Source organism: Saimiri boliviensis, chromosome 17, assembly GCF_048565385.1.
Source record: "Saimiri boliviensis isolate mSaiBol1 chromosome 17, mSaiBol1.pri, whole genome shotgun sequence".
Lineage (NCBI taxonomy): Eukaryota > Metazoa > Chordata > Mammalia > Primates > Cebidae > Saimiri > Saimiri boliviensis.
In genome coordinates this window covers 20,926,217-20,939,922 of record NC_133465.1, presented here as the reverse complement: position 1 = coordinate 20,939,922, position 13,706 = coordinate 20,926,217, and the positions used below count along the sequence as shown (strand labels likewise).

General features: G+C 59.8%; 1 protein-coding gene across 6 annotated transcripts in view; it reads left to right on the top strand.

Annotated features, from left to right (window-relative positions):
* ABR (ABR activator of RhoGEF and GTPase) overlaps positions 1–13,706 on the top strand; it is a 210,958-nt gene that overhangs the window by 166,308 nt on the left and 30,944 nt on the right. For all 6 annotated transcript variants that reach the window (XM_039475784.2, XM_039475785.2, XM_039475791.2 and 3 more), the window contains 2 exons: positions 367–464; positions 994–1,125. In XM_039475784.2, coding sequence (XP_039331718.1) covers positions 367–464; positions 994–1,125 — 230 coding nt within the window. The remainder of the gene's footprint in view (positions 1–366; positions 465–993; positions 1,126–13,706) is intronic.

Genomic DNA, 13,706 nt, shown 5'->3' with positions numbered 1-13,706 from the left:
GCCGCTGCTGAGACCTGGGCACCAGTGTCATGGGGAGACGTGGCACCAGGCGGGTCGGTGAAGACTTTGCGGCGCCATCTCCATGGTGAGGGAGATTGGGAGATGGCACGTTTGAGGACCCTTTAGAGGGAAGAGGAGGCCAGAGTGTGGGGTGGGCTGACGGTGGGCTGAGGGAGGGAGGGTAGAGCCCCCTGAGAAGGGGTCAGGGGAGCAGGAGGAGCCAGATGGCCCCGGAATTCAGGGAGGAGAAAGCCGAGGTGTAAGGGACAGACACAGTGTACTCCTTCCTGAGCACGGTGCGTCCCGCCCTGGCCCCGCTCCCAGGCTCTCGGCTCACTGGCATCTCCGCCTGTCCTTCCCCTGCAGACCTATACTGTACCCTGGAGGTGGATTCCTTCGGCTATTTTGTCAGCAAAGCCAAAACCAGGGTGTTCCGGGACACAGCAGAGCCCAAGTGGGATGAGGTGAGTGGCGGGGCTGGCGTCTGTGCAGGGACCCCCAAGTTTGCACAGAGTGTGCCCCACCGCCCCGTGGTGAGATGGGGTGAGTGGCGGGGCTGGCGTCTGTGCAGGGACCCCCGAGTTTGCACAGAGTGTGCCCCACCGCCCCGTGGTGAGATGGGGTGAGTGGCGGGGCTGGCGTCTGTGCAGGGACCCCCGAGTTTGCACGGAGTGTGCCCCACCGCCCCGTGCTCTTGCCCTGTCTGCCAGGGCCGGCAAGCCGGTTTGTTGCTGGACCAGCTCCGTCTGCTTCCCGCTCTCTGCTCCCTGCTCCTCTGGCGTCGTGTGTGTCTGGGCGTCAGACCCTGCGGTGCCAGCTCCATCCCCACAGTCTCCATGAGGGATGGGAGGCCTCAGATCCCCAGGAAATCTGGTGTATTCTCCGCAGGCTGTGCTGACTCCCTCCTCCTCACAGAGCTGAGGCCCACACCTGCCGGAAAGCCAGGTCTCCATGCCGGGGAAGTTCAGGGCCCTTTGTCTCGTGTTTCCGTAGGAGTTTGAGATCGAGCTGGAGGGGTCTCAGTCCCTGAGGATCCTGTGCTATGAGAAGTGCTATGACAAGAGCAAGGTCAACAAGGACAACAACGAGATCGTGGACAAGATCATGGGCAAGGGGCAGATCCAGGTGAGGCTGGGCTGGGGCGAGGCCGGGGGTGAGGCCAGGCCCGGGGCGAGGCTGGCGAGGCTGGCGGAGCTGCTGTGAGGAGGAATCCTGGCCAAGGAGCGTGCTCCTGTGTGACTCTGCGTCCAAGCTGGCTGGAGTGCTGCTCCCCTGCTGGAGGCAGCTGCTGACTGTGGCCGGTAGCCCAGGTGTGCCCAGATCATCCACACTCCGCGGCCCAGGTGTGCCCAGCTCCCCAGGCAGGTCACCCACACTTCCTCGGGATGGAAACGACTCGCTGCTTTCACACCCCAGCTTTAGTCTCTGGGCGCTTTTTCCCGGAACGCCGTGTTGAGACAGGTCTGGGGCGCGTCGGTGAGCACGAGGGGAGAGTCTGTGTGATAGGCAGTGTCCCCCATTGACGTGGGGCCGGAGTGAGGCGTGCGGCTCACATGTTTGCTGTTCTGCCAGGACCCAGGGTCCTGCTGGGGGGCGGGGGCGGGGGGCAGGGCGTCTCTGACTTGTTGCGAGCGTTGCTGGACCTCACCCCACTGCGTTGGGAGTCCGTGGCTTCAGGTGTGGACTCTGGGTGTTAGTGGGTGTTGGCAGAGGCTGCGCCTCAGGTGAAGGGCATTTATGCCACTGAGTGCAGTGGCTCACCCCTGTAATCTCAGCACTTTGGGAGGCCAAGGCAGGTGGATCACCTGAGGTCAGGAGTTGGAGACCCGTGTGGACAACATGGTGAAATGCAAAAATTAGCTGGGCATGGTGGCACGTGACTGTAATCCCAGCTACTCGGGAGGCTGAGGCAGGAGAATTGCTTTAACCTGGGAGGCAGAGGTTGTAACAAGCCAAGATCAATCCTGGGTGATGGAGCGAGACTCTGTCTCTAGAGAAAAAGCGCTTCTGTGCCTTTGCGTGCCTCCTGTAACTCTAAAACATTCTGCCTATCTTGAAGATGGCTGCTATTCACCAACCCATTAAGAGAACCAGGCTTGGGAGCCGGAAAAGGTGCGTGGGGGGTGGGGCGCGGTGGTTGCATTCAGCACAGAGCCATCCCAGCTCCTGTCTGGCACCTTGGTGGCCTCAGGCTGTGCCATATTGGTCTGGTTTGGAGGTAGATTCTGTGAGCATGCAATCCGGGTAGACGGGAACGGGTGCTCACTGGGATGGAGCCCCAGTTTGGGGGCACTGGGCTTCACGGTGGCCCAGAGGCCATCCAGGTGCAGGCTGTGACGGCTCCATCTACAACAGGGAGCAGACGATGCTTTTTTGCGGGAAGCGTTTGTCCTCAGATGCACTGTCAAGGCCACTGAGTTTGGTGTCTGGCGTTTAACTGGGGGTGCTGGTAGCACTGCCGCTGGGGAGCTGTGTAGGTCTCCCACTCCTGCCCCGTCTCAGGCTCCGGTGTTGGAACTGGGGGCTCACGGGGAGGGGCCTGGCCTCCCCTGCATCTGCCCCATGTTCCTAAACATGTCTCTGCCTGATGCTTGCCGCTAGGGAGACAGGGCTGCTCGGCCAGCACCAGCCCGTCCTCCCTTATCTGGGAAATGGGCCCTAGAAATCCAGTCCCTGGAAGCTGCTCTCTGCAGGGATAGGGGATGGGAGCCCCGTCTCCCTGTCCCTGGGCTGGGCTAGAGGCACAGGCACAGAGGGGTTCTGGGCTGTCCTGTCTGGCCCCGGGTGACCCCAAGGCAAGAGACAGGAGTGGCCACCATGCCGCACTCCCTGGCCATGGTGGCCGTGGAATAGAAGAGTTAAGAGGGTGTGCCGGGCAGCCAGCTCCACGGGCACGGTGGGCCCCAGCCCCTCCAGACCTCAGCCCCTTTAGCCCCAGCGCTTTCCTCCTCCTCACTCAACTGCATGAGCCCCGGGGGAAACACACCATCCATCACTCCAAGCATCCTGGAGACAGGAGCAGATGGAGGCGGTGGGGGAGCGGGCAAGCCAGGTTATGTTTGGCAAAGCAGAAGGCAGGGCCTGGTAAGGAACATGTTTCTGTGTTTAAGCTTCGAGGAATGTTAAATGCCTGGGAGTTGATATTAAAAGAAACACAAACCTCCCAGCTGCCAGCTGACCTGGGCCTGTGAGCGGGCAGTTCAGAGCCGGAGTCCCCTGGAGGCCTTTGAAGTCCCAGCACTCAGGGCTCCCTGGCCCTCTGCCGGGGGCCCTCTCACCAGCCTTGCTTCAGGTGGGGGAGGCATTCCCCAGGGGTGCGCCGTGGCTCAGAAAGTCTCGCCCCCTGACTGCCCTCGGAGCCACCGTGGATGGCAGGCTGGTGAAGAGTCCAAACGGAGCTTTCCCACAAAGCCAGGCCCCACGGAGCCACGGAACGGTCTGTGCTCATGGCATGTCCCTGCCTCCCATCCGGCCTCCTGTCTAAGGAAGGGAACTGGCACCAGCATCCCGGACACAGCCAGAGGTGGCTTTGAGACAGGACCCAGTCCTCGGGATGTTCAGGGGGCCTGAGGGAAAGGCAGGAGGAAGACACCCGCCTCTGTGGCCCCCATTTCTCTCTAAGCCCCTCCTACCGGCCCCTCTCGAGAAAGCAGGGGACCCTTCGGCCTCAGGGCTGGTCGCCCGATGGGGCAGTGGGGCAGGAGTCGGCGCTGCGGGCTGGGGTGGGGCAGCCTTTAGTGACAGACTGCGGCCCTGGTGCTGTTGGAGGCCCTCCCCAGTCATCTTCTTGCGTGATCCCGGTCCTTTCCCTCCAAGGAGAGTGATAGTCCCTCCTCCCCGTTTTACGGATCAGGACTCGGTGGTACTGAGGCTAAGTTCCTCGGCCAAGGCCTCTGTGGACAGTGCGTGGGGAAGACCCCACTCCTTCCCCTGTTCAGGGCCCCATGCCTCAGGCCTTTGTCAGGACGTTCCCCAGCCGAGGCAGGGGGCCTGGTGTGGCCGGTGGCTGGAGAGGCAGCTGGGGAGCTGCTTTATGGCATCAGGGGAGCTTACGCCTCCTTGATCTTGCAGCCCTCTGGGCAGGGGACGCCTGTGCCTGGTGCCCCTGGAGAAAGGAGGAGGAGCACACATGGGAAACAGCAGGAGGCCAAGGTGGGTGGATCACACGGTCAGGAGTTTGAGACCAGCCTGGCCAAGATGGTGAAACCCCATTTCTGCTAAAAATACAAAAATTAGTTAGGTGTGGTTCTCACGCCTGTAATCCTAGCACTTTGGGAGGCTGAGGCAGGCAGATCACTTGAGGTCAGGAGTTCGAGACCAGCCTGGCCAACATGGTGAAACCGCATCTCTACTAAGAATACAAAAATTAGCCAAGCATGGTGGCGTGTGCCTGTAGTCCCAGCTACTCAGGAAGCTGAGGCAGGAGAATCACTTGAACCCGGAAGGTGGAGGTTATAGTGAGCTGAGACCGCGCCACTGCACTCCAGCCTGGGTGAGACAGAGTGAGATTCTCTCTCCAAAAAGAAAAGAGAAGAGCAGGAGGAGCACTTTAAGTGCATCTGTGAGGTCCCCAGCCCAGGAGTGGCGCTCTGCAGGTGTGGGGTCCTGGCCTGTCAGTTGGAAAGTCAAGAACATAGGTCCATGTTCTCCTGCAGAACAACGCAGTACCAGTCAGAACCACGCCCACGCCAGTGCCTAGGACGAGTCCAGCTCAGCGTAAATGCTGACATCTGCCATCTGGGGTTCCTCCCAGGGCCCCGTGGGGTACGAATGTCATCACAGTGAGAAAGGCGAATGGAGGAGCCAGCCAAGGCCATGTGCCCAGGAGCAAGCCGGGATGCACAGCCACCTCCAGAGCCCGTTTCTAGACGCCCTGCTGCCTCCTGCTGTAAATAATGAGACCGAAGATTGTACTGCAGGAATTCAAAGGCAGAAAGGTCATCATGGGCTGGAATTAGGGAGGCTTCAAGCAGGAGGTGGAACTAGAGTGATTTGGAAGCACTGGCTTTTCTAATAGCAAAAGCAACGTTTGCAGAGAAAGAAAATTGCAGTAGAAGCAGAGACTTGAAATGTAAACCCATCCCCACTCCCCCTCCCCCAAGCCCATCCCCCATTCCCCTCCTCCAGCCCATCCCCCTCCCCTCCTCCCAGCCCATCCCCGCTCCCCCTCCTCCCAGCCCATCCCCATTCCCCTCCTCCCAGCCCATCCCCACTCCCCTCCCCCAGCCCATGCCCACTCCCAGTTCGTCCAACCCATCTCCATTCCCACTCCTCCGGGATAACTTCTGGAGAACATATTTATGTAGATTTAATCAGGTGTGTTTTGTCTATTTTTCTATTTTCTTTCTTTTTTGAGGTGGAGTCTTGCTCTGTCACCCAGGCTGGAGTGCAGTGGCGAAATCTTGGCCCACTGCAGCCTCCGCCTCCCGGGTTCAAGCAATGCTCCTGCCTCAGCCTCTTGAGTAGCTTGGATTACAGGTGGGCACCACCACGCCCCACTAATTTTTTGTGTATTTTTAGTAGAAATGGGGTTTCACCATGTTGGCCAGGCTGGTTTCGAACTCCCGACCTCAGGTGATCTTCCCACCTCAGGAGTGAGCTGCCAGGCCTGGCCTGGTTTTTCTATTTTCATGGACTATTATAAGCCTTTTTTGATCTGGGCTCTGATGTAGTCTTCCTAAGCACCTTGTTAGATACATTGTTAAAAGTACTTGATAGTCTTTATAGAAATCCTTGTATCTAAGGGCCAGCCCAGTCCCTCGCCAAGGCTCTGTTGCTCTAGCAAGGTGGGCAGGCTCTGCATCTGTAGGAAGGAAGCTGGGTTGTTGGTAGAGGTGAGGGGGAGGACCCGCATGGCCACTCACAGGAGGCAGGAATATGCGGGAAGCCCCTGGGAAATTCGGGAGCTCAGCCGGCCTTCCGCAGGGTGGCGGGGAGGTGTGAGCAATCAAGTATAAGGAATGAGTACAAGCAGAGGATTCATGGATGTTTCTGCCAAAAGTCTTTTTGAGATGGAGTCTCTCTTGCCCAGGCTGCAGTGCAATGGCACAATCTCGGCTCACTGCAACCTCTGCCTCCCGGGTGCGAGTGATTCTCCTGCCTCAGCCTCCTGAGTAGCTGGAATTATAGGCACCCGCCACCATGCTCAGCTAATTTTTATATTATTAGTAGAGACGGGGTTTCACCATATTGACCAGGCTAGTCTTGAACTCCTGGCCTCAGGTGATCATCCTGCTCCAACCTCCCAAAAAGCTGGGATTACAGGGGTGAGCCACCGCACCCGGCCTGGAAGAAGTCTTAGACAGCGTTTAATCCAGTCCTGTTTTCTGGGGAGAAGGAAATGGAGGCCAGCAAGGGTGAGTGATGCAGCCACAGTCTCAGAGCTCGTTAGCGCTTGAACGAGGCCCCGGACTCAGGGACCCCATCCTGATGGCCGCTCAGCCGGGAGCCCCCCAGTGTGTCATCTGGCCTGGCTCTGGGTCCCAGGGGACTCCTGTCTGTTTATCCTGCTCTATTTCCAGCCCTGCCGTTCCAACTGCAACCTGCCCGCTGGCTGATTAGCATATTCCCAGGGTCCGGCCATTTGGCTGGCAGGGCCCCAGGAGAGGGCTTTCCCTTGGGGCTCCCCAGCTCTGTTTCTGCCGCTGACCCCAGACTGGAGAAGATTCTGAGACCAGGGAGCTGCTTATGCCGGAGAAGCCCTCTGCACCCCTGGCCCCCCTCCCCCGCTTGGTGGTTCCCTAGCTCAATGCAGGCCTGGACAGCCCCACCCCACACTCCCTCTGCAACCTGTGCCTGGGAGGCGGCTCCGTGTCCCCACAAAAGCCGGCCAGGGCAGCCCTCCCTGGGCATAGACACGCCAAAGCCCTCATGGTGGGAAGGGCAGGGCTCCAGGCCAAGAAGGAGGCTCCCACCCTCTGGATGCTCCAGCTCACCCTCGCCCCCGGCGGAAAAGTTTGGGCCTGAAAGGATCCCTCCCCTTTATCCGTTTTTCCCTTTCCCTCAGGAGTCTGAGGCAGGAGAATATCTTGAACCCGGGAGGTGGAGGTTGCAGTTAGCTGAGATCATGCTATGATACTCCAGCCTGGGTGACAGAGTGAGACTCCATCTCGAAAGATAATAATAATAATAATTTTTAGACGCACAGCTTGGCGGCAGCGTGTGAATTCAGTGATACGCAGCCGTTGCCAACATCCGGATCCAGAACTTGTTCACCTTCCCCAGCTGAAACCCCATCCACATTAAATAACTCCCCACTCCTGCGCCCCCAGCCTCCGGTACCCACCTGCCTGCTTTCTGTCTGTAGAAATTCGTCCGCTCTGGGAGCCCCTCATAGGTGGAGTCCGACAGCATCTGTCCTCCTGACCTTGAGCTTTACACACGTGCTGTCATGTGTCTGAATTTCCTTTCTTTCTGAGGCTGGATATGATTTCTCTGTATGTAGATGCCACTGTCTTTATCTGTCTGTCCGTCCATCCGTCCGTCCATGGATATAGGTGCCATCTCTGTTTATCTGTCTGTCCGTCCGTGGATATAGGTGCCACTCTCTTTACCTGTCCATCCATCCGTCTGTGGATGTAGGTGCCACGTCTGTTTATCTATCTGTCTGTACATCTGTGGATGTAGGTGCCACGTCTGTTTATCCGTCCATCCGTGGACGTGGGTACCACGTCTGTTTATCCACCCATCTGTCTGTGCACATTCGGGTTGTTTTCACCTAAAATGTTCCTGCCTTTTGGTGAGAAAAAGAGCCTGGTCCCTGAGGATGGAGACTGCACAGCCTCCTTCTCTCCAGACCCAAAGTCTGTCTTCCACCCCCCGCCCCCGGACTCCCAGCTGTGATAGACAGGCAGGGCCTGTGACCCCAGGGCGTGACGGTCACTGTTAGCCTCCTGTAGCTGAAGCACACAGTTGGGCCCCTGTCCTGCCCCGGCCTTCCCCTCGCCAGTCAACTGTCCCAGCTCCTTGACCCTCCTTCCTGTGTCTGCCCTTTGCTTCCCTGATGAGTGATTTAGAGGCATCAAGTGTGGATGCCGTCACCTGGGGCCAACAGTCAGTCTCTAGACCTCTTGGCACCTTAGTCTCTTCATTTATTTTTGTTTATTTATTTTGAGACGAGTCTTGCTGTATCACCCAGGCTAGAGTACAATGGTGCACGCTCAGCTGACCGCAACCACCACTTCCCGGGTTCAAGCGACTCTCCTGCCTCAGTGTCTCTAGTAGCTGGGATTACAGGCATGTGCAACCACACTTGGCTAATTTTTGTATTTTTAGTAGAGACGGGGTTTCCCTATGTTCATCAGGCTGGTCTCAAACTCATGACCATAGGTGATCCGCCCACCTGGGCCTCCCAAAGTGTTGAGGGGATTACTGGCGTGAGCCACTGCGTCCAGCCCGGTTTCTTTGTTGATTAAATGCGGATGACCGTTTCTGCTCTGCCTTCAGCACCAGCTTAAAGGATCTCTCGTACCTGGCAGAGCCGGTCAGGGCTGTGGCGTGCACGTCTACGCTTTCACTGGTTTATTCACTTGTTTCTGTTGATGATACTTCCTCTAAATGGCAGGTCCTGTGCTGTGGATGCAAGGACCTCACCATCTGGTAGAGAAAACAGGAGGGCTTGGGCCGTTCAGCCATGCTGCAGGCCTTTGTGGCCAGGCCGGTCTCGTGGAGCTGAGTCTGGCTCTCTCACTCGTTAGCCGGGAGGACAGAGTGAGTCTCTGCCTCGCTGAGCCTCAGCTTCCTGACCTGTGCGGTGGGCTGTGACAAGGACTAAATGTAAGCGCTGTGAATCCCTGGACATGGGGCCTGCTGTGGGGCCAGTACGAGGTTTGCCCTAAGCTGGCAGGTTTGGGCACCCTGTCCGCCACCCTCCTGCAGGGGTTCTGGGTGTCACTTGTCCAGCAGCGCCTCCTAAAGGTTGCCACCTACAAGTGGCCTCTGGGGTCTGGGCCTTTGGCTGGCTGAGGCATCGTTTTCTTAACCTGTGGGTTCAGACCCGGCTCTGCTGACCAACCTGGTGATCGGGGCAGGGAGTTGAGGCTGGAGCCCTCACCTGCCTGGGAGCCTGCGGTTTCCCCGCCGTGACCCAGCGCGGCAGCTCTGAGCCTGGCCTGGTGCGGTCGGCCGAGTGCAGGGCGAGTGCAGTGCTGAGAACAAGGGCCCTTTGTCAGCGGCCGGCGCAGCTCTGGCTTCAGTTACTCTGCAGAGCACGAAGAGGCTGCAGTGAACACGTGGCGGGAGCCCACTAGGGCAGGAGTCACGGGCTGCCTGCTCCACCTCCCTGCCTCTTGTCCCCAAGGAGTCTCTTGTCCCAGTTGACTCTGCCTGAGGGTCCCGTGGGTCCTGGGGCCTCTGGGATGTTAGCCCAGACCCCTCCTGCTCGGTCTCGTTCTTCATGGGTGTGCCTCGAGTGCCGGGACCCCTCCCAGGAGATGATGGAGGGCCGGCAATGTGGGTCCTCAGTGCCTCCCTCCACCGCCCCTTCATCCTTCCAGGCCTCCTGTGTGGGCCACACTCCCCACAGCCTGGCCCCGGCCCCGAGGAAGGCCTTGGTACAACTGGGAAAGATACGGGCCTTTCCCTTTGGTTCCCCCACACGTGTCCCCAGCCCATCGTCCCCTGTCCCAGATATAGGCGTGGCTTCTCCCTGGAAGACAAGCTCCTGCTAAGGCCGGGAGTGCACGAGTGCACGTCGAGCCCAGCGCCTGCCCCTGGCGTGGGGGTTCCGCGTCCCTGCTGCCTGCCGCCCTCGCACCGGCCCACGAAGATTCTTCCCTCTGCCGCCGCTCCACCCTGTGCCAGTTCCCCAGGTGCTCGGGGACCAGGAGGCTGAGCCCAGGCCTGGTTCCACTCCTGCTTCCTCCCAGGGCTCGGTGATGGCGGCCATGTCCTGCCCTATCCCCGCCTGCCCCAGCTGTTTTGGGCACACTTGTTCTCCAGCCCAGGCTTCCACCTGCTGTCCCTCTTCACAGCAGGTCTGGACGCCTGGCTCTCCTTGGAGAGTGGGCAGCAGAGCCTGTCCTGGGTGGGGGAAGTCAGGGCAGGGTCCTTCAAGAGTGCCCACCCTGCCATCGAGAGCTTTTCCAGACGGGGAGCATAGACCTCTCGTCAGCCCTGCTCTGCCGCCTCCCCCTCCCAGGTGTTCCTGATTTGGGGAGCCTGGACTCTGCCCAGTGGGTTCTGGGCAGGAAGCATCCAACAGGAAGCAGATGGAGGCATGAGCCAGTTTCCATGGTTCCCCCCTCCCTCGCCCACAACTTCCCCCTCCCCCACAACTTCCCCCTCCCGCCACTTCTCCCCCAGCTTCCTCCTCCCCTACCCACCGTGGGAAGTGCCACCTCGGCAGGCAGGCTAGGCGCTTGCTCCCCTAGACCCACCTCTGAGGGGTGGGCACCGAGCAGAGAAGCCGGTCCAGACGGGACCTCAGGGGCCACCACATTTAGGCCCTGAGAACATCCCGCACCCCGACAAACCCAGACAAAGGTGTTCTCAGCCTGGATGCCGAGGCCCACACACACAGGCACAGGCCCTGGGCTTGCTCTCCGCTGGCCACAACCTCAGGTGACCCTTCTGAAAGTGCCCTCTGAGTCCATGAGCGTTCAGCGTGCCCGCGGGGGGTGAAAGCGGCAGGCGTCGATTCCTCCCAGCAGCTAACCTCCCTCCAGGCGAGGACTCCCTCCTCCCAGGAACCCAAAGAACCAGCCCCAGGGCTGTCCCACTTTCTCCATGTTTTCTGAAAGCTTGGGAGGAGGACGCAGTGGAGGGTTGCCAGAGAATCCCTTGAGTTAGGGCTGAGGCTGCAGGTGAATGCTGATGGGGTCACGTAGGGTGGGCTCTGCTGGCCTCCCTCAAGCCCGCAGTCGCTGCAGACCCCCGGTGGCCCCCTTACGGCCAGCCCTGCCCTTGCCGTGGCCTGGGGTGGGGACGGTGGTGGTGCTGGGGGAGGATCTAGGCCCCAGGGGGGACTGCAGCCCTGGGCAGGGGCCAGGAGGGCTGGGCACCATGTGTTTGTGCCTTTGGAGGCAAGAGCTGAGCTGCCCTGGCTTCAGGAAGGACTTCACCTGACCCGAGACACAGGATGGCCCAGACTCGCCTGCCTGTCGGACTAGATAGACGAGGGAGCCACACCAGCAGAGCAAAAGCCCAGTTTCCCAGAGCAGGGAGAGGAGTGGAGATAAGACCGGAGCTCCAGAGCCGGCACTCTGACCTGGGGGCGTCCTTGCAAAGCGCCTAATCTCTCTGTCCCCACACGTCCCCAACCCTGAGGGAGAGCTGCCGTGGGAACTGCTCAGAACCCACTCACAGAAGCTAAGGTTTCAGCTGTCCATTCTGGTAGGAGGGCAGGCGGTGGGTGTGCGTCAGATTCTGCACGTTGGGCTTGGGAATTCCGGGGAGAGGCAGGGGAGGGGTGGTGGGAAAGCCGCTGTGAGCCGGTGGGTCCCGTCCCGCGTCCGCCAGGGCCTCTGCTCTCTGCTTTGGCTTTTATCTGATGAGGTGGACAGGGAGACTTTGGCATGAGATTTCATTTGGAAAAAAGGGCACGGGCACCTCCTCAGCAAAAAAGAAAAATCACCAGAGACCCTTGGTGTGGTCCGAGCGGCTGATGGACAGCTGTGGAAAGTGAACCCCGACAGAAGAGGTGGCCATCGAGTCCCAGCTGGTAGGCAGAACTTGGCCCAGGTGCCTGGCTCCCCAGGGCTTGCTTCTGGTCACCTTGAGCTCAGAGCTTGGGTGGGAGGGATTGTTCCAGATTCGAGGATGCAGAAGGAGCAGGAGGCTGGCCCACCCCACCCCATCTGCAGGCTTCAGACCCTCCCACCTCAGGCTGCCGCATCCGGCTATGTGGGAGACCTGGCCACGCCACTCCTTCCTGGAGGAGGGGCAGGCAGCGGCCCGGGGCTCCAGTGCTGGGGACAGCATGCTGAGGGCCAGCCCTGCCCACTCTGTCCCCGGCAGGTCTTGTGCTAGAGAAGCAAGAGGTTCCCGAAGGCTCCAGTGGACTTTTCTCCCTTCTCCGTGACTCTGTGCTGTGAGAATCACTAGGCATTGCCAGGGACAGGCTCTCAGGACACGCCTGCAGCAGACAAACTCGTGGACTGTGTCTTCCTCTCCTCTAGAGCACCTAGAGAACCACAGAGCACCCCTGGTGACACCAGCCTGAAGTGGCCGGGCAGAGGGAGGCTGGAGCTCGGGCAGAGGGAGGCTGGAGCTGTGTGAGGAGCAGCACGTACTCGGAGTGCCCCGTGAGCTGGTGTGGGCCTTCGGGGAGTTGGGAGGACAGCAAGTTACCTTGGGCAGGCTTAGGTCTGGGCTGTGAAGCAACTTGTTTTCACCCTGACTGCCTCTGCCTTGTGCTGTGCCCGTCTTCAGCCTTGATTCCACGCTGGACCCCTCTCCCGGCCCCAGGATGGGTGGATGGATGATGGATGAGTGGATGGATGGAAGGATGGAATGATGGATGGATGGAGGGATGGAAGCTCCTGGGCTCTGCTGTACCACTGGCCACTGGTGATCCTGAGCCAGGTGCTCCTGTCTCCGGGCCTAATGCAGGCCCTGAACATTTCGAATATCCAGAGGTATCAGGTGGGAGGGGAGAAAAACCTGGAATGAGTCTCTGCATCTCATTCTGGGAAGACATTTGCCCTTCCAGGCCGTAGGTTTTGTCAGGGTAGGTACAGAAAACGGTCAGAACGCACAGTAAGAACGCAGGGACCATAGAGCCACCGAGTTAGGAGGACACCCCGTAATCCCCACCTACCCCCACAGTTGGCCCTGGAACGTGCCATCCTCCCGCCCAAGTCTGCATGGGCTCTGGGCACGCTTGGCGCTCTCTCAGCCGGGAGCCTGGCCTGGCTTTGGGCAGGACCCTCTGGCAGGCTTTCTGCAGCCCCTAAAGCCTTGGGCCCTCGCTCTTCTCTGACACCATCCTGACCCGCAGCTCTGTTCCTCTGCCGCCCACCCCATGCCGTGACCCTCTGGTGCTGAGGGAGGGAGGGTTCTTGGCAGACCCGAGCCACACCCCTCTCCATCCTCATCCTCAACTGAGTGCCAGGCTCCTCTTGGGCTCTGGACCTTCTGGGTAGCGTTTTGGGGCTCTCCCCTCCCCAGCTGGCTCCCAGGCTCTCTCCCCACTGGGGCGCCAGTGGCCTTGGTCTAGCTGGCTGCTCAGAACCCCCCCTCTCCAGGCCTGGAGTCATTTGTGCTAGCAGAGGATGGGGAATTGGGGTTCTAGTGTGGGCTGGGGCGCGTGAGCGTCTGCTGGTGGGAAAAGGAGGTCACTCCAGAAAAGCAGCGCTGCGCTTCTGGGTTCTGAGACAGAATCTTCTTCCTGGTGTCCACAGGCTGGAGGATTTGCCTGGACGCTGTCCCCACGCCAAGCTGTCACCCAGGCAGCCGCTGCCATCCCTGCCCCTCCCGCCCACGCGGCCGGCTGCACAGGACGTGTGTTATTCCCTCTTGACCTTTTTTCCTCGTTGATGCTGCTGCTGATCGCTTTAGCCTGATTCTGCCTCAATCGCAGCTGTGCCGGGTGGCATGGCTCCCTCCTAGGTGCAGCACGGGGTCCCACCCACATCTCCCTGGGGGCAGCCCCTCACCTTCCCCTGGCAGAAAGCCTGGGGAGGGCTGAGAGAGGATGGGACGAGCCACAAGGAATGTTTTTAATTCCAAAGGCAGTGACATCTGCTTGTGGGGGCCTTGCCACCCAG